Source organism: Periophthalmus magnuspinnatus, chromosome 11, assembly GCF_009829125.3.
Source record: "Periophthalmus magnuspinnatus isolate fPerMag1 chromosome 11, fPerMag1.2.pri, whole genome shotgun sequence".
NCBI classification, from domain to species: domain Eukaryota; kingdom Metazoa; phylum Chordata; class Actinopteri; order Gobiiformes; family Gobiidae; genus Periophthalmus; species Periophthalmus magnuspinnatus.
Window position 1 is genome coordinate 6,767,024 of NC_047136.2, and position 20,197 is coordinate 6,787,220.

The 20,197-nt window shown below is 39.3% G+C and overlaps 2 protein-coding genes across 3 annotated transcripts; one reads left to right on the forward strand and one right to left on the reverse strand.

The window, feature by feature from the left end:
- The first annotated feature begins 1,926 nt into the window (after nt 1–1,926).
- On the forward strand, nt 1,927–12,628 carry ndrg1a (N-myc downstream regulated 1a). Of its 2 annotated transcripts, XM_033975529.2 has the most exons (16): nt 1,927–2,029; nt 5,672–5,744; nt 6,007–6,042; nt 7,869–7,974; nt 8,235–8,355; nt 8,597–8,659; nt 8,757–8,817; nt 9,176–9,262; nt 9,335–9,391; nt 9,490–9,593; nt 9,660–9,716; nt 9,801–9,852; nt 10,103–10,150; nt 10,599–10,634; nt 10,927–10,978; nt 11,347–12,628. In XM_033975529.2, exons 2-16 carry the CDS (start codon nt 5,688–5,690, stop codon nt 11,580–11,582), a joined length of 1,173 nt encoding a protein of 390 aa, XP_033831420.1. In that variant the 5' UTR covers nt 1,927–2,029; nt 5,672–5,687; the 3' UTR covers nt 11,583–12,628. The 2 variants fall into 2 exon arrangements, with proteins under 2 accessions (XP_033831420.1, XP_033831421.1); XM_033975530.2 differs by lacking the exons at nt 1,927–2,029; nt 5,672–5,744; nt 6,007–6,042 and adding an exon at nt 7,397–7,682.
- Nucleotides 12,629–12,659: 31 nt separating this feature from the next.
- ccn4a (cellular communication network factor 4a) lies at nt 12,660–16,670 on the reverse strand. The gene is made up of 5 exons (XM_033975532.2): nt 16,377–16,670; nt 14,874–15,150; nt 13,810–14,064; nt 13,317–13,510; nt 12,660–13,240 (listed from the first exon to the last, which is right to left on the reverse strand). Exons 1-5 carry the CDS (start codon nt 16,422–16,424, stop codon nt 12,941–12,943), a joined length of 1,074 nt encoding a protein of 357 aa, XP_033831423.1. The 5' UTR covers nt 16,425–16,670; the 3' UTR covers nt 12,660–12,940.
- Between the last annotated feature and the right edge of the window lie 3,527 nt (nt 16,671–20,197).

The window sequence follows — 20,197 nt, forward strand, 5'->3', positions numbered from 1 at the left end:
ATCAGCCATGTTTGTATCCATGGAGATTTTCCTGAATATTTACATGGAAATAAGTAGGTGGCACCAATAGGCCATGTTACAGGTCTGATCTGTGGCGAGGCAATCTTGTTCAATTCAAAATGTTTTTCAAAGGGTTTTTAGTGATAGAAACACCTGTAGTTGAATAAATACTTGATAAATGCACCTTTAAGAGTTTACATTCCCTTTGTGAAGTATTATTTAAGATATCATGAATTATTTTATTATAGGGAGCTCAAGTGACATTCAATTTTTGTATTTCCCCTCAAATGAGACTATTGTCTGTAGCGGGTTCCTTTTGACGGCTTCACATTACGCTTTCACAGAGTGTCTATTGTATCCGGACAAGGTCTTCACTCACCATGCTCTGGCACTTCTGGTCAGATTCACGCTGTTTGAGCCAGGCAGCAGCATGTTGGAAAATTCCATTGAGAAATTTGTATTATAAAGTATGAGCAAAAGAACTGTTCTATGAACAACACACAGATGTGTGCATGTCAGAGGGGCAGACTCGAGTTAGATTTGAGTCACTGTTTTGAGGACTTGAGATTTGACTTGATAAAATGGACTAAGACTTATAACTTGAAGAAACTGGAACATGCCCCTCTCCCCTTATCTGTTTATTACTAAGGATATGACAGTAGCTAAAATATTGTGATATTATATCATCAAATATCTCATAATAACATTTGGATATATCACAATAAATTGCATTACAAGCTCCTATAGACCATGATCCTTCACTCCATTTCACTGACACTACATGAAGAAATAACTGTTATTAAGATCTTTTAAATTAAATCCGAATACTTGGGAAATCTGAATACTTTTCCTTTCATTTAAAAAGGAAAAAGGAAAAAGCAGCATTGGATACTGTTACCATGACTTTTAAAAAGTAGCACAATTTAGTCTAAAAAGCTTATGTATTGGAAAAATACAAGCTGTATTCAGTACTTTGGTTTTTTGAAAGACTTAAAATGACTTGAAGCTCAAAGCAATGAACGTGGACTCAACTAGGACGTTGACTTGGGATTTGACTTGAGGCCAAAGACTTGAGACTTATGTGGGACTTGCAAAAGAACAAGTTGATCCAAACTCTGGTGCGTGTCACTTTGTCCTGTTAGTGAACCGTAATGGCCCAATCTTGATTTAAAGTCCCTTCTGTACTAATGGGGAGCTTTTTGGGGAAATACATTTCAGTTCAAATGAAACAATGAATCTCACATCCTTAGCTCTTGATTGAAACTAAACACTACTGGCCTAGTTTTCATTCTGCATTTTACTGAATACAGTATTTCTGATGAGATGTTAAAGGTACATTCTGTCTGTGAGATTGGTAAAAGTACTTGCCCATCACTATTCTGAAACGAAGTTCATAATGAAGAATCTATGGTCAAAGTAACTCTGATGAAACACTACTGTGTTATTGGGGGAATAGTATGATTTACAGAGCAGGGAAGGGCTACCCTTTGTACATACTTATCTTCACTTGGCCTAAAATCAAGGTTACAAACCTGGCAGCGTTCCAGTCCCCTTATGTCTTGCAGAGCAACAACTTGCAACAAAGGCAAAAAATGCGCTCCACACCTAAACAGAGCCTACGAGAATATGCGCCTAGAACCACAGAACTGACATCATCTGTGTGGAAAAGAGAGTTTGTAATTGCCAGAGGATATTTTTAGGGTTTAACGTGATTTTTCTCTCTCAGTCTTATCTTGTTGCTAATATCAAACAAATGATTGTTAGTTAAACTGTTCAAGATTGGAGAAGTACAAGTCCCAGAGTGTCCTCGTCCTGCGGGCGTACCCAGTCCCGGGTCGAGCAGCGGGCCAATGGAGAGGAGAGTGGGCGTGGCCATACGCCCCCAAGCTTTATAAAATTCCCCCCATACATCCGCATTTCACCTTATAAACAAAGTAAGGCGTTTTCAGAGTGTGCGATCTGACACAAGGGAAAGTTTAGTTCGAGGCTGTTTGAGGAAGTGTTTACTCAGGACAATCAAGTTTCACAGGTACGTTTCCATTTCAATCATCTAAATTGGACTTTTAAGGAAATACTGTGTTCTTTAAACCTAGTGTAGTTTGCATGTGATCAAAACACATTTTACAAGCTGCATTACGTGCATGTTATTGTAGGGCACGCGCATCACATTTTATCAGATCAGGACGACATGCATATGGATAAGTGTATATATACACTCAGACACATATACACTCGGATACATGTACACTCAGATACATGTACACTCAGATACATGTACACTCAGATACATGTACACTCAGGCACATATATGTGTGTATGAGTCTATATGTGCCTATACACTCACATATACACTCAGACACATATGTGTATGGGTGTACATATACTCACATATACACTCACATATACACTCAGACACATATACACTCAGAACAGAGCATCATACACTGACTTTTTAAGTTGGGAATTGACTCGAACAAATTAATTCAGCAAGTTGTAGGTTGTATTATGTAGGCCTATCTATTTCAGAATCAGAAGACTTTTATTGCCATAGTCTGTGAACACAGTTCACAAACTAGGAACTTGCTTCGGTGAAAAAGTGCAACATAAACACACTGAATAAATACATTCATACATTTAATGAGTGAAATGCATTTTACATTATTTATTGCACTTGCATATTCTGTTCAACTACAGAAAGTGTTCAGACATGCCCTAAACCCCAAGTCCTGTAAACATTATAGCCTGCTGTAAAACCTGACTAGACTAGAAGAGCCAGGTTGAGTGGGAACACCGGCAGCATGGATGTTGTTTGAAAGTGTTTGTTTTTTTTATCCGACAGACAGACCCCCCCTCTGAGTGAGACTGTGTTACAGAGCTCTACAACATTTTGATATGTTTTTCAGTTCCAAATGTAGGCCGGCTTACTGCAGCGAGCTTGCTCTGCTGCTGCTGCCACGCTGATTTGACAGATTAAACAAGTTCCCAAAGATTAGGGAAGCAATCATTGTTTTTACAGATGGATGCAGGCTTGTGGATTTAAAACTGTATAGACACCATGTGCATGGCCTGGACTTGATTCTACCCCTCCCCTAAAATAGTTGAGTTGCTTTACAAATCTAATCTCACAGTATGCCAACCTACTCTCACACAGTTTTCTCTTCACTCTCACAGTTTTCTCCTCACTCTTTTGTAACTGTGATGCTCTGGCTTAAAGCAGTGTGTCAGGGCTTAGTGTGAAAAACAAGGGCTCATGCAAAACACATGAGCAAAGCATCAGCCAGTGGTCCATGGCTTAAATCATATTAGGATTCTGCATAGTGTAAACAAACCCTTTTGCATTTGAGGAATTGTGCACAAAAGTTGAGTAAATAAGGCAAGTATTGTATTCGTATTTGCTACATGTACTATTGGCATTTGTAGTATTAATATATGAATGTGATTGCTAATTTGGTTTAAAAATTCCAGTTAATTCTCAGTCATTCTTTTTGGATGATCCCAGATATCCTCCCACTATTTCCTGTTAATCATTGCACAACATAGTTTCATTTCTGCCTGGGTCAAAATGTTCAGCTACTGCCTCTTTTGCCTACTTTTTTCATTTTTTAAATTTATACTAAACAACAAATTGTTATCCTGATCATGCTAAAAGTGGTTGGACCTGCATCTGTGAGCGCAGTGATATCGATTTGAAGTGTGATTGGTGCTAGTTCATAGAAAACTCAGAAGACTCGTTTTTGACAATGTTTATAACACCATTTGGACTGGTTTCAAGTAAAAAAAAAGCAACCCAAACATCTCTGCACCTGTGCACTTTCACCCGTAATGACTAGACAGTGGCAGAAACACTCAGGGGAAACAGGGGTCATAAGGTTTGGCTGATCACCTGTTGATTCCACCTCCACTGAACTTCACACAAGTTAAACATTAGCTCAGGAACATCTCTAGGTTATCATGTGACCTAGTTTGTGGAGAGCCTATCTGGCACTGTGCTAGTACACCATGGAGGCCAAGTGGATGTCAAATATATTATAACTTTACTAGTCTGCACATGGCATGGGACGATATTGACATTTTGTGTTGCAATTATCACGGCCAGAATAAGAGTGATTAATGATTATATCTTGAATTGTATAGATATTAATAATTTTAATTTAAATTTTGTTATGAATAAGTTCCATGTTTAAACAGCCTTTATTTAATTGTACTTTGTTATCGATGACAACAACTACGATCTAGTGGAGAACATTATAGATAAGCAGGGCCCTCGACAGAAATTTGGTGGCCCGGGTCTAGAAGCCTCACAACTCTGGGCCCCTAAGACCCTGTGCCCCCACGGCGACTCCCCTGTGGTTAAGTTGCTTTTTTCTGCACATTGTGGTGATACAATGCTGATTTATGTTTGTTGACAATGATTACAATTATATAAAATCTCACTTTTATCACAATAAATGATATTATTGTTTATCATCCCATCCCTAGTTTGCATCTCTCTTGTGACATTTGCTTTGGGACTTTTTTTTATTTAGTAACAGGCATTTCCCTCAATATGTCGTCCTTTTATGTTGGTTGTCATAAAGTGATCACATGTCTTTGGAATCTGTGTGGGGGCTGATCCCTTGTTCTCTAACAAAGATCCCACAGTGCTGAAATGACCATGCATTTGGAGATCTCTGCAGAAAAATGAACTTGTGTGATACTCCTCTTCCCTGTGCTATTGTCAGAGCCAGCTTAATCTGGTCTGTGCTGTCTACAAGCATGTGCATACAGGGCCAATGTGTGTCTAGGGCGTATACTCCACCCTTCTGTCATATGGGCACAAATTTGAACAAGTTACAAATCTTTGGCCTTTAAATACCTTGCAATCCTGACAGGTTTGGCTTGGTCCTATGTGCAAAGCATGAATAGAAAGCTTGAAATGGGGCAACGGCAAACATGGCAACACTGCAACTAAGCAGTAAGAAGGGACAAACTGTGAAAAGCTATAGGTGCTAATCTAGAGGGGTATTGAAAAGATGTTTGGGTGTATTGATGGGGAAGTGCACTTTGTATTTCTATTGGTCAGTCTAGAACCTAAACCCGCTTCTGGCTCTCAGGATGGTGCAGGGACCATAGTACAAAGACCTCTGTTGACTGGCTGGTTCCATTTACATGCATAGCCACTGCTAGCTCACACTCTTCCAACTTAGCATCAGGATCAGCAGAACAAACTAATGCCTGGCATCTCCACACAAGACCATTTTTCTTTTACTCTTAGCCCCTTGGCGTCCCTTTTGTATTTGTGTCCCCTGTATTTACTAGTTCACTTTCCCAGAAAAGAAACCCATTGAAATCATTCTTTATTATGTCAAAGTTTTTTTTTGCAGGCATTTTTGTTGCAGCAGTGTTTTCACATTATCTTGTTTTATGCTCTGGCCCCTGGATAAGTTTGAGTGTGTAAGAGATGGGGTGGGGCAAGTGAAGTTTTCCATGTTGGGGTGTGTTTTTCTCCTGTAACTGCAGGTAACTGTGCCAGTTGCTACATGCTCCCATGCCGTAAATTTAACACACTTTGTTAGATAAGACACACACCCAGCTTGAAGGCATTCGTCATTTTCTTTTCATTCAGCCAACCTCAAGTGCATATTTAAACTTTGTCAAGTCAAAGTAATCGTTGCTTACTTTATTTCCACAGATTCTCATCAACAAACATGGATGATATTCAGACTGTTGAGTCTAAACCTCTCCTGGTCGACAGGGAGCTCCCGGTAAGTGCTGCCTTAAATAATAAAAGGTGAATTTGAAAATGAGTTTATTAGTAATAACAGATCAAAATATTATTTTATGTATATTTGTAGTACATTTTTCTGTTTGTTAACTATATTTCTAGTATTTGTGCATTATTTAACTGTACAAGACATGTTTGGTCATTCAGTAGATGTGGACAGGATGAAGCCTGTTGGTTATTGGATTAGAGCATGTTACAATTGCATTAGATTTGTGTTTTCATCACTGTTCTTCCTTTCACAGGGCCTGAGAGAGGCTGTAATGCAGCTAGTTATTAAGGTGAGTCTCTATAAGCTACAATTAAACTGCTAAGATTTTGGTTTAGTCTGAAAACGTTTATCCAGTCAAAGTTAATTTTTAGTACCACCTAGTGGTCGATGCTAACACACTGATCCATGCACTAGGAGCTGAGGCTCATGTATCACACTGATGGCCGTGTCACTGATGTCATAAAAGCAATGATCTAAATTGGATCATGCTAATTCAGTTAAAAGTGATGAAATACTCTGTCAAACTTAAATTTCTCAGTATGATTTGTTCTGTGTTTGATTAGGACATATCAGTACCTTGGACAGAGTACTTTTGAACACAAGTATTAACATGTTTGTTTGGTGATTGCATTTTAAGGACAGTTTGCGCAGTCACAGTCTCTGCAGGATGTCTTGCACTGTCTGCCAGTTTGGCATCACAGTGTCATCAAGTCGCCTTATGTGCCCTTGAGCTGATCTGCTGCCAGTGCCAACTGACCATATACCAGCAGACAAACTGCTAACAAAGCCTGTATATATTATAAAAACACTACTTTTTTGAGTTGTATGACTGAACACGTGCCAGTGTATTTTTACAATGTTTGTTTTGAATCACAGCAGCAGTGGAAAGTTGTTTGTGTGTCCTGGAAATGAACTTCTAGGTTGTCCCTAGTGATGATCCCTTTCCATTGAAATTGGTTTAGGAAACGCCCAACAGGTCATGTCACTCTTGACCCATGACTTGTTTGTCTTGGTTTAGTCATATTTTGACTAGCTACTAATCTCATTATTGTCATAATCTGTGATGATCTGATTCAGATCAAATAGGATTTTCACCATTGCAGCTAATTAAAATGCATATACTGCCAGTTAAAATATACACTTTATTTGTTTCTTCTGTATTTCCATTGTAGATTATCACTGAAAGCATCAAAGCTATGAATTACACATGCAGAATGTGACAAACAAAAAAACCCCTAAAAATAGGTCTTTGTTTTTCTTCTTCAGAGTCACCCCTCTTTGCTTTTGTCACTGCTTTGCACTAATTTCTTGATCCTGATGCGGCACAGCTGTGAAGTGAAAACCATTTCAGGAAACTAAAATGAAGCTCATTGAGAGAAGGCCAAAGTTTTGCAGCGCTGTCAACAAAACAGCGTTTATGAAATTTAACATATTAATTTAACATAGTGGTGAAAAATATGCATTAGGCAATCCTTTATTATTAATTATTGAAGATTATTATTAATACATTCATAATTTTGTTCAAATACAGTTTTCTACATCATAAACATAAATTATATTATACTCATTATTCTAATGACTGTTATAGCTGTTATATATAGCTGAATAATTATTATTTGCGCTTATGTTGTCCGCTCGTTAGGCAGTGCATCTCTGTCTGACATTGGCTGATCCAATTTAAGGATCTATTCATCCAGAATTAGCTTGTTTTGACCAGCCTGCAATGCACCATGGGAGGCAAAGAGCTTAGGCCACCTGGTAAGCAACAGGGGTATAAAATGCAGCTCTCACAGTTGGGCTCAGTAACTTTATAGGCTTAACGGCTACTTGAATTTGTGTTTCTGTCATTTTTTGTTGGGATTGATAGCCGCAAACATGGTTCTGGAGGATTCTGATGTGGAGATGATTGTGGCAGAAATTGAAGTGTCTGTGAGTAAATTATTGTGGTTCAGAGATGAATGTCTGCTTGATGATGCACCAAAAGAAAGTTGTGTGGGATACTTTTCTGTTAACAAGAAATAAAATGTGTTAATCAAAACAACAAAAAAGCTACATTTCATATGGTTTGATTATTGCATTTAATTACTATTCACATGAAACTGTGTTTTCCAACAGGAGCATGATGTGGAGACTCCATATGGAAGGATTCATTGTACAATGAAGGGGGTTCCCAAGGGTGACAGGCCAATTATTCTCACCTACCATGATGTTGGACTCAACCGTAAGTCCAGCTTTTTATTCTACTCATTTCCCCCCAGGTTTTACTAAATCCAAGCAAATTGGTATCTTAGATACCACAGCTAATGTTTTCTAGTTGAAATGCTCAATATGTAAAACAGGGGCTAGGGCAGATTTTATGACGTGCAAAACCTGAAACAAGAGAAAGGAAAACAGCCTTTTCTGGTTCCTCTCTATTCACACTGTTAATCTACATAGTGAGTATCTTTTTTTATTCATGAACAATTGTGTTTTGTTTCCCAGACAAAACCTGCTGGGACACACTTTTTAACCATGAGGACATGTCAGAGATTATGCAGCACTTCGCTGTGTGTCACGTGGATGCTCCTGGGCAACATGAAGGAGCAAACACCTTTTCCACTGGGTGAGCCAGACTCACACAAACGCACAAACCTGATGTGTGTCAGGTAGTCCCTGGCTTTTGACCTAAAGCTTGAAGATCACAGCGGATATACTTAAGGCGACTTAATTTATCAAGGGCACTTGTGGTGTTTGTCCTGTTGACTCTAATCTCTCCATTGCTTCATGTCACTGAACCTGGACCCACTTAGAGTGATACTCACAATATTTACTGTCATTCAATAACTTATTGAAATTACCAACAGATATGAGTACCCCTCAATGGACCAGCTGGCAGAGACCCTCCCCCTGGTGCTCAAGCATTTTGGGTAACTTGACTTTTTAGTGTCCACTTGTTCTTTTCACTGTTAAAGATGTCTTCTAATCCGTTTTCTAACAGTATCCTTGTATGTCTGTGCACTCTAGGCTCAAGACTGTCATTGGAATGGGCATTGGAGCAGGGGCCTACATTTTGACTCGATTTGCTGTAAGTTGCCTCCACACTTGACATTTTAGCCAGACTTCATAATTCGTCTTTGGGTTTAATCAATTTGGGATTAGCACAGGCACCTAATGCATTGCTGTTACTGTGGATCTTGGCGAAGTTGCACTTCCTATTGCTTTTGCCTGCTGAGGAATGTCCCAATGCAGGACTAACATTGTGATCTATAGGGAGTCCCTTTTGTTGATGAAGCCAAAAAATACTATTAACACAAAACTATTTATAGTCATTAGTGAAATGTAACCTATTACAAAATCTCAAATGTACAAACTGGTCAAATTAAGAAAGACACTGTAGGTAAAGATTTCCATAACACATTCAAACCTTTGCTTTGTTTTTTTAGCTTGACTATCCAAATATGGTGGAGGGTTTGTTGCTCATCAACATCAACCCATGTGCTGAGGGTTGGATGGACTGGGCTGCCCACAAGGTCTGTCAACTGTAACAATTGTCTTCACAGATAAATATTTATGATGCATCTAATTTGTGTAACTATATTTAGATCAGTGGCTGGACTCATGCTGAGCCTGACATGATCATCACCCATCTCTTTGGAAAGGTCAGCTGATCTGCCTCGTATTACATAGTGCTTTTCTACATTTGTAAATATATTCCCAGTGTTTTGGTCAAAAGTGCTGATTATAATTGTCACCATAGGAGGAGATCCATAACAACCAGGATCTGATTGCTACGTACCGCCACCATATTCTCAATGACATGAACCAGTTTAACCTACATCTTTTTGTCAAGTCATACGAAAGGTGAGTCACAAACAAGTTTGACTGTAAAAATAGCTCAATTTGTGAGCAAAATCTGTTTGTTTACAGTCGTAGAGATCTGGAAATTGAGAGACCTGTCCCTGGAATCAATTTTAGAACTCTCAAGTAAGTTTTCACTGACAAAAAGCAGTTTGAGGAGAGCAGTTTGCTGATACATTTACATGAAGATTAATGTTGTGTGTTTTCCAGATGTCCTTCTCTTCTGGTGGTTGGTGATAACTCTCCTGCTGTTGAGGCTGTTGTAAGTAAAAAATACTTTTTTTTGGTTGAGCACATTTTTCATTGAAACCTTTTCAAGGATAAGGAAAATCAAATTGTTAAACAAACACAAACCCTTACATCAAGGCAGTCTAACCTAATTAGCTACAATGAATTAAATTATTGTGTATCTTATTTCCAGTACCACAAATGATTTGATATTCACATAACCCCGATACATCTGTTACAAAATAAACTTTTGAACATTTTGTAATGGGCATTTGTAACTACAGGTTGAGTGTAACACCAAGCTGGACCCTACCAAGACTACCTTGCTTAAGGTGAGCCCCCTTCACTCCCATTTGTCTCATATTCTCATTTATTTTAAAATGGCCTTGGTGGAAAAGCACGCATTGATAAGTTTCCAATGGCTCAGCATTTACCTGGTCACTAATTAACCACAGATAGGACCGTTGATGTGTCCTCAGAGGCAGTGTGCGTATGCATGTTGCTGTTCGGGACACAATCTGTTGCAAGTGACCTACTTGTGTTGCCCTATGGCTGCCTTTTATGATGCACATCTTCGTCCAAGTAGCAGTTTGTGCTCGGCGGGCGTGCTTTATTGGGGTTAACAGTCAATGTTGTAGATGAACACTGATTGGAGCTAAGCGGGAGAAGGTGTTTGGCATGTTCAGGGAGACTGGTTGAATGTAATGATGTGTCTGCTGTCGCATAAATGTAAAACTGGACTAATCCTAATGACAACCATTTTTCTCCCTTTTAACCCAGATGGCCGACTGTGGAGGCATGCCCCAGGTTGATCAGGTGTGTATGAACAAATCTCAAGGCATTTTATTTTCAAGACATTGAGCTAGACCTGTGTAATCACTAAAGGGATGGATAGTGTAAAGAGGTTGCAGGATTACAACTACTTGTTAAGAGCATTAACAAGTAGTTGTAATCCTCTGTTCTGCACTTCACACCTGTTCATGACAGCTGTCATATCACAAACCTGAGCAATACACTTTGGATGAGACTGGGGAACGGTCACTGTTGTGCACACACATGGTTTTAATTTATGTCAGTCCAGCTAATAATTGTCTGTACTTTGTTGCAGCCTGCCAAGCTGACTGAAGCATTCAAGTACTTTATCCAAGGAATGGGATACAGTGAGTATTGTTATATTTACTAAATGAAGAGAGGAAAAGCTTGATGAATGGGACAAAAAGGGAATTTTTGCCCCCTTGTGGTAAAATTTTTTTTTTTTTTTTTTTTTTTAATTGTTGAGTAACTCCTATAATCATTGCAGTTCAACTTCAAGGTCATACTAGGTAACATGGTGAAAAGTCTTCAAGGACATGTACATAAAACGAATTGTTTATAATTCCTTATACCAAAGGGCAATTTCAATATCGAGTGACCACTTTAAAGCATTTTAGATTTTTTTTTATTTTTTATATTTGTTGATTTATTTATTGCATTAAAGTTCTTTCACCATCATTTTGTGACCTGATAAATTGTTTTTCTCTCCCTACAGTGCCCTCTGCCAGTATGACCCGTCTGGTCCGCTCCCGCACTGCCTCGGGCTCAAGTGTTGCCTCTATGGAAGGAAACCGGTCCCGGTCTCACACACATGATGGTAACCGCTCACGTTCTCACACCAACGAGGGCCGCAGTCGCAGTCAGACGACCGAGAGGGGGCGTTCTCAAACAGACGGTGCCGTGGACGGCGTGGACCAATCTGTGCCCAAGTCCACCGAAGTGTCCTGTTAAACCATACGCTCCCCAGACAAGTTCAGAAACCTCTCCCAAGTTCCCCAAGGTGGTGCTGCGCTGCCCCTAACTGCACATCGTCATTCACAATGGTTCACAAGACGTGGAGTTTCAGAGATTAGTTCTGTTAATACGCACAACTGTCCTCATATAAAGTGATTTGCCCTTGGATACCTGTTTTTTGAGTTGCCATTTTCCAGAAGAGGGATTTTGTTGGCAAAACAAGTTTAAATCAGTGATTCTTGAGATCCAGTGCAGTTAGCGGCATCTTGGCATGTGGGGACACAGAACTGAAGCAGTGAATGTCAGAGAAAGCTGTGGCTGGAGTTCTAATATTCATTTGACATAATGTGTTTAAATGGCACAGCTTTCTCAGCCACACATGACTGTAAATGTCCTGTTCTGTTTGCTATTGATTACCCAATCTTTTACTTTTAAGTCTAAGGTTAAATTGTTTGTATGTAGAAGCAGATGTATAGATGTGGAGACTGAATTGGAGGCACATGGATTAATACTAAAGATATATCTTTTGAAGGGATAAAACTAATATCTTGTGTATACAGCAAATTTCATCCTACACCTGTTATTTTAATGAATCCTGTACCTGATGACATTTAATGATTTCAGAAATCTACAGGTTCTTAGAGAAAACGTTTGCATTAAACAGTATATTATTTTGATAATTATGGTTCAGACATTCCTCACTTTTGTGGTGATCTCTCTCTCTCTGTCTCTATGCAATTAAGCACAAAGGAACAAAGATGTGCCATGATATGTTGACTTTTAGGTGAGTTGCTCTGATCTGGTTGTGGATTTCTGGGCGTGGGACTTGATATGTCCACATGTTTAAGAACATAGCAGTAGAACTTGCCCAACATCTTGTACTCCCACATGTATTACTTGCACTAAAGCAACATTTGCTTTGTAGAAAACAACAAAAAAAGGCTTTGTAAAGATGCAATATTCATCTGCCTAATGCTGTAGAAATGCATTACAATGACACAAGTTTGTATTTATTAAAAAATACAATAAAACTGTATAACATGTTTCCTGGTTGTGTGGTTTATTACTGAAATATTTGGTGCATCAGTTTAACATTACCAACTGAATCCCTGTGATCAAAATATATAAGTCTGTTCTTGTGTATATTATCAAAAGGCAATATAAATTAAACAAATATATAATGCAATATAAATTAAACTTTTTTTGTTTGCATATTTTAACAGTACTGCATATTAAATACAAGTACAATGCTCACCATGCTTAAGTAATTCATTCTAAATACATGAACACATTTCTTATTTACAGATTTTCCAATAGGAAAAAACATTACAAGATAATCATGCAAGTGACACCTTTTAGTCCATGACTTCTGGGTAGCTGTAGTAGCTCTCGAGGTCTTGGAAGATGTCATTTGGGTTTTTGCAACTGAGGTTACAAAAACAAGCTTGGACCCACAACATTTTCCAGATGAAGCCAGCCCCATTGGGACATTCAAACTCCACATCAATGGTCTTGGACTTATACGGGATGCAGCAGCGCTCATCTGTGCACACGCCACAGTACTTAGGCCTGTACTGCTTCTTACTGGTGCATCCCGAGATAGTGAAGTTGAAGGGCTGCTCATCCCTGTAGATGTTCAGACACTTTTTACCTGGCTGAGAGGAAGAAAGTTTGATATTAATCATAAACAACAAAACTATCACATGAATAATTACATCTAGTATTTGGTACCTTGATGTGTTTGGTGATGTCCACCTCACAGGGACGCAGGTTGCACAGTCGGGATTCTTTCACCAGCTCACACTGGTCGTTGTCATTTGAAATCCTCAAGGAAACACCACGCCCACATGTCTTAGAACAGGGGCTCCAGGAGGTAGTTTGGGTGATGCAGTTTTTGTGCCAGCTTTGAGTCCCAACTGGAAGAGCTGTAAGTATTATTTTACTGATTATACTGAGTGATTACTTTGTAATATGTTAATTGTTCATTTGCTTTTCTATTTTCATTGCCAATAGTAAAGCAACAACAGGGAACTGATCCAAAAGCTGCATGGAAGCCATGTGACAGGAAAAGATAAGCCCATCCTGTGCTGTGAACTGACACAATTAATGTTAACTTTGAATCTATAACTCAACTTGCTGAACTCACTCATATCATTTTAATTCCTCACAAGGGAAGTTTATTAGTGTGACCAATGGAGGATGTATCACCATATATGGAGCTTACCATCTATTGCATGTCTCGGGGCTGTTTTGCGCCCTCTCTTGGGTTCATCGCAGATCCACTGCTCACAGCACTGTCCCCGGACTTTGACCCGTCTGGGACTCTGGCACCAAACCCGTGGAGGCTGAGACTCTGTGCACAGCGACACGCAGCCAATCGCTCCATTCACACACACACACTGGTATTTACAACTGGGCTTGAAGCTCTGTCCGTTACGATAGATCACACCATCATGCTCACAGCCTGTTCCCACCATATCTAACAGAAATAAGGGAGCAAAGGGTAGAGACTTAGGCAAGACACACAGTATTCAGCGTACATAAATTGTATAATAAACACATTTGTGGTTATAATTAAAGGTCATGTATATAAAAAAAGACTCTTGTTAGCTTTTAGCCACATTAGTGTGTTGTTACTTCCTCAAAAACATATCCAGAGTTGTGTTTTGCTTCATTCACACTTGTTTGAGTAACCCCTTATTATTAGTCTGTCTACATCTTCAAAGCTCAAAATGCTCTGTTCCACATTGTGATGTCATGAAGTGGGAGTTTTCAAGGTAACAGCTACCTTTTTGCCTTTAGTTCAGTAGAGATGGACAATTCTAGAGCTGAAATCATCAAAATGATTCTAATGAAGGTGTATGGAGTTTAAAAACACAGTGGAGAATTTCTTGTATTACCACATGACAGCACAAGGAGACTGAGGGAAGGACTCAGCCTAAATATGCAGGGTTTGTGTGTTAAACATATGTGAATGAAACAAAACCCAACTCCAGGTCTGTTTTCGATAATGAAACAGAATTACAACATTGATCAGGAAAGAGTGTAATATGGGCCCTTTAAATTTACCAGAAAATACTGGTATAATCATTGTTTTTCTAATTGTCTACCCTGGTTTATTCAAGTACTTATGACTGGACAAACTGCTTGAATGAAAGACAGTTGTAACTGAAGAGACCGCATTATTGGTACATTAATCATTAAAACAAGCATCTTATTTCCATTTTAAATATTACTCAACAATATATGTATGTATGCGTATTTGTTGTTTAACTGTGAGACACTTACATGCACACACTCCCTTTTCGTACCTAGGCTTGTCTCCGCTGTAGTCACAGTACAGCCCCTTATGGTAGTCACAGGTGTCGGCCTCGTTGCACTCCTCGCCCACCTGTCTGGCACAGGCCTTGCAGCAGTCACAGCCGTCCATCAGCAGACTGACCCCGGGTGGGCAGTGTGGGGTCTCCTGGGGACACTCACAGGGCCACTTACAGTACTGTGTGCGGTTAAAAGAGTCCACAGCAGCAGTGGTGGGTGGCATGGCAGTGGAGTTCTGTGTGTAGACCTGGAGATGGCAGCAGAGAAGCATTTTTATTATTGTAGTTTGCCAAAATGATGAAAATAAGTGATAACAAAAGATTTTTTTCCAACACAGACGGACTACTGTAAAATAAGCAGACTGCACATTTTGTAATAGCCTAGGCTTACTTTTATAACAGGGAATAGTATATCTTTAAATATAAATATGATCAATGCAGCCCTTTTGTTTTTGATACAGTGCTGATAAGAGGGGTCCCAGGCCAATAGACAAAAACATTGTATACACAAGCTGTCCATCCTTCTCACCAAACACAAAGGTTGGTAACAACAGCAGCTAATGGAACTTCCATATCTTTATTCCATTTTACTGTGGTATCAAATGGCACTAATGCTACAAACTACTGCTCTTTTGAACATGCCTTCAGCTGCTATTACATTTGTGAGACTCAGCTGGGATCACATGACATTATGAAATAAAGGAGTAAAAAGATACAATAGATGCAAATATATTGAATGTGAGTGATTAGGACGAAAATGTGATCATTTTAAATGCAGTCAAAACGCTATAGAAATTGTGCTGTTGGCAGACAGATTTTAGTCTGATGGAATCCAAATATACTAATTCAAAGTGATTAAACATTAGAGTGAAAATACCAAACACATTGATCGGAAAGCGCGTTTTCAAAAAGCTTTAGACAGGATTATCCAGGTTCTTTTGAAATACAGCGCACTTACCACATTTTTGTAGTGCAATCCTGCCACCGTGTGGTCTGTGTGATAAAAGTTTTAGCAGATGTTACGTAAACCCAGAGCCAGGGCCACTGAGGATAACGACTGTGACAGTAACAGTAATGACGCAACGACTCCAAGAATGAAAATAAGTCTGCAGAGCTAACATTACACTTAGCCATACTTCAGACTAAAAAGTTTGTGACTGCGCATTATTAGTTACACAGACCAATTAACATTTGAACTGACTCCAGCTCATCGGGCGCCTGAGCAGCCCGTCCCGCCTGCGTCCCCCCTGCGCTCTGAGCCCATCACTGTGTCAACGTTAATTGACAGTAGTGTATCCATTCTGGTGAGAATGAACACGGAGGATAAACCTGTTATGCGCCTATATAGTCCTATTATAAGATAATTAAATGCAATTACCATACAGCTAAAATCCAACAGGATGATCAGAATAACTGTGCTAATTTGTAGACTTAAACACAAATAACCAAAAACTATGAAAGCATCTCCACACACCTGTTGAATCACAGCAAGTGTTAGGGTCCACCACAGGAGCCAACTCATCCCTGGTGCGGAGGTGCAAATGCATTGAGTCCAGAATAAAGTCCAACACGTCTGTGCCGATAGTCGCGCGTCCCGCCGCTTTTACGCAGGTGTACTACATCCTCTCCCCGCAGCGTGTGCCCCTCTCAGTGATCCAGCGGCCCGCTTTAGCCTGCGCACTGGCTGACGTAAAGCCTGAAAAGGACGAGCTTCGCATATTTCTACTAACACTGAAGGGATGGCTTTATACGTTTTTTTCTTCTCTCCTTTTGGTGCACTGATAGTTAGGGCAGGGCGTGTCTGGAAACCCAAAAACTGTGCACATGCCTCTTTGAGTTCATGTCACTAGACCTGCTCGGAAAGTTTTGAAACACATGATGTAAGGTCTGTTGGTGCATCATCTGAATTTAGAGGTTTTAGTTTGTCCAGGGGATGTTGTGCGCAGAACGACAAAAACATGTACTTCAAATGTCACAAACGTGGTCTACATGAATTCACTTTATTCATATTGGTAGCCTGTAGACAGATTGCGCCTATAGTCTTTACCACAGCTATTCACTTTAGAGAAATAAATAAAAAAAAAAAAAAAACCTGCTGCTTGGCTTTCTTTTAATTTACCCAGAAATAAAATGAGAAATGCTTTGTAATGAGACCTGCTCCTTCCAAAAGAATTGCTCTTAATTCTGTTCCATTGGGGAAAAAAAAGGAAAAACAGCTTTGTGTGGCTCTATTCTCACAGGTCCACTTGCGCAAATATGTCTGGAAAGAAAGACAGAGGAGAAATTCTGAGCCATATTATTTACAGTGGCCCTTTAATCCATGTCACAGAGCTGTCAACGTCAACAGGAGATCTGAGCTGCTTCCTCCTGCACTGACACTGGGATGAGTCAACCCAATGCACTCTGTTCCTGTTCCTTATACCTAAATGTATACTAGAATAGAAGTATCAGTTGTACTTTTACTAGTTTGTGACATATGTAATCGACTCCTTTAGACTTTCACCTTGTATACATGTTTAGGTTGCAGAGGAGACAGTGAGAAATGCAAAAAAAATGCTCTTATTTGTAATCCACTAGCTTTATATTAACAAAAACACCACATGATTTTCAGTTTTTCTCCATCATAACACAGGGACACAGAGAGTAGTAACAAGTGCCAACATATTACAACCCTGAAGGCAATTACACCCAAAAGATATTGATTTCATTGCGAGACAAAAGCTCAGTTGTACTTTCCATAAAATTGTAAATGTGGCATCAATAAAACGTGAGACATTCTCTAAGTAACAGGGATGAGGGAAATGGGAAATGACTGTGCAGGACAACCAAATGAGGCACAGGTGCTGAAATGCCTAAATAAGGGTGTGATACGTAGAGACGACATCTAAATTTAAAAGCAAACCCAAGGCATTTTGGTATGAGAAAAATGAAGACGCATGATGTTGAATCAACATAATTTTAGATTTTGTCTCATTTCAACTTAATCTCTCACATTTCTTCCAGTCTTTTCTGCCAACAGAAACAGACCACACATGGGATTATTCATGCTACATCCGTCTGCATCTGTCTTCTATTGAGCTTTGATATGTGAACGGTAGTCAGTGCTGCACATTTTATGTTGTTCTTACATTATTATTACCTTTGAAGGATATGTCTGGTACAATGGAAGCCAGCTCTGCGGCACCAGTGCACTTTTCACATGGAGTGGATCAAGTTTGTCAGCTGACTCAAAGCCAGGGTGTTAAATGATTCAGATTGTAGATAAAAGGAAAAGGATTAGTCAGCCAGTCGCTGGTTTCTAAAATCCCACTTGGAGAAGTGTTTTTGTACTTACAGTTCAAAAGCTTCAAGGAAAGGTGATGTCACCAGTAAAGCCAAGTGTATAGTGTTAGTAGTATTACCTAAAAGTCCTAAATCTGATTTACTGTGAGCCCAAAGCTGGAGTGCTGGTCAAATTACGTCACCCATATTCACCATCCAATTAAGTAAATATATGTACATTATAAGACAGGTAATTATTATCATTGCAAAAAGTACAAAACTGTTGCCTTTAGATAAACGGTTCAATGTTAAGCTGTTTTAGTAATGATAGTCATACTATAACTGACAGTGGGAGGGTTATGAGAAGTGATTCTTCTGTACAGTTGCCAAAACTAGTATTTTTGGAGAAAATATAGAGAGAAGAAAATCCAACTGAAAGTGCAGCTTTACTTTGGTGAATTGTGAATGTGTGTCGACATAAGGAGGGCATGGCAGGTTCTGCTCAGAGCAGTAATTACACTCTATCTATAGCTGTGGTCTGAGTCTCGAGGATTGGAGAAAACATCTGCTGCAGACTGAAAATACCAGGATCCTGGACTACGCCAAAATACTTAGCAGTCTGCTTACTGTACCATTTGAAAGACTGTCCAAATGTTTTTTGAACATAAGTATATTTACACATACTTTATGAGCCGTTTACATTATTTCACAGCAAACTGCATTTCAATAATCTCCTTATTTTATTAACACACATGGTTCTTCTTTTATGGATTAAGTGTAGTTGTCCCGTGGTTAATCCGAACATGCTGTACAAACATTACAAACTAACAGTGCCATGCCAGAACTAACTTTTACTTTTCCTCCAGGTCAGTATGAGACTGAGGAAAACACAACAACTAATGAGTGAACACACATTTCCTTTCTTTGAGTGAGTTAAAAAACATATAAAAAGTACTGCTTTTCTCCTCAGAAATCCCACCTTTTGGGAACAACAACATATTTTTTTGAAATGTGTCTTTGAAGACACCCAAGTCAATGTAGTTCTATATGAATTGCATCTGTATTGCAGATTAGTTCTGTATATAGAGATATCTAAAGTCAAATCTAGTTTTATAGCTTGAAGCACTAAATGGTTTTCATCGCTGAGAGATTAGCCCCACTTCCTTACCAAAAATGTTCTGGGTTCAATCCACAGCTGGAACAGTTGACCTTTAAGTGAAAGTATATAATGATGATTACAGAATTCAAACAACAATGGTGTACTCTTGTGATATCTTGGTAAAAGTCAGTGATTGTAACTAAGCAGAAATTCCTCACCTCACATCAACCTGCTCATGTCCGGGCCGGGGCTTGTACGTGCTGGTACCGTGCCAGTCGACCACACTGTTGTGTAACCTCATGTGGGTATGTGTGAAGTGATGGCTAAGATTAGGCCCGTTTGTTTGGAGTTTGGACACAGGACCTGGAACCTGGAAAAAGAATGACTCCTTTTAAATGATGCTGCAAAAGCTCCAGCTATTAACCCTAATGTGTGTGGCACTGATAAATTGTGTGTTCCTCCATTCTGTGTTCCAGTAGTGTATCACTTCTTTACACAGCATTACATTGCATTACTTGCTTTATTAAAATATCATTCCTCTCTACACACTTTGTAAACCAGTTTAAGAAATTGGTAGCAGTCATGTTTGATGAATTGATAAATTTTTTTCCATACAGCTGTAAAAACATTCTTTAAATTACATGCATACAATAATGTCAAAGTCTGTAACATTGTCAAATATATCGATTTCCTGACTGAGACCCAATTCTTGTTTTGGAAAGTCTCTGTATATGAATGGATGACTTGTTGAGGTCCAGGCGGGTCTTGATTGCCTCCCAGCCCAGTGTAGGAATGCTTTGTCTGTCTGTTTATCCTGGCTGACCTGCTATCTCAAACGTCCCCGGCTGAGGATATGTGTGTCCGTGTGCAGCCAAGAATCAACATGAGGTGCTGTGTGACTTAAGGATAGTGAGGGACAGGCCTTTTAGACTTCA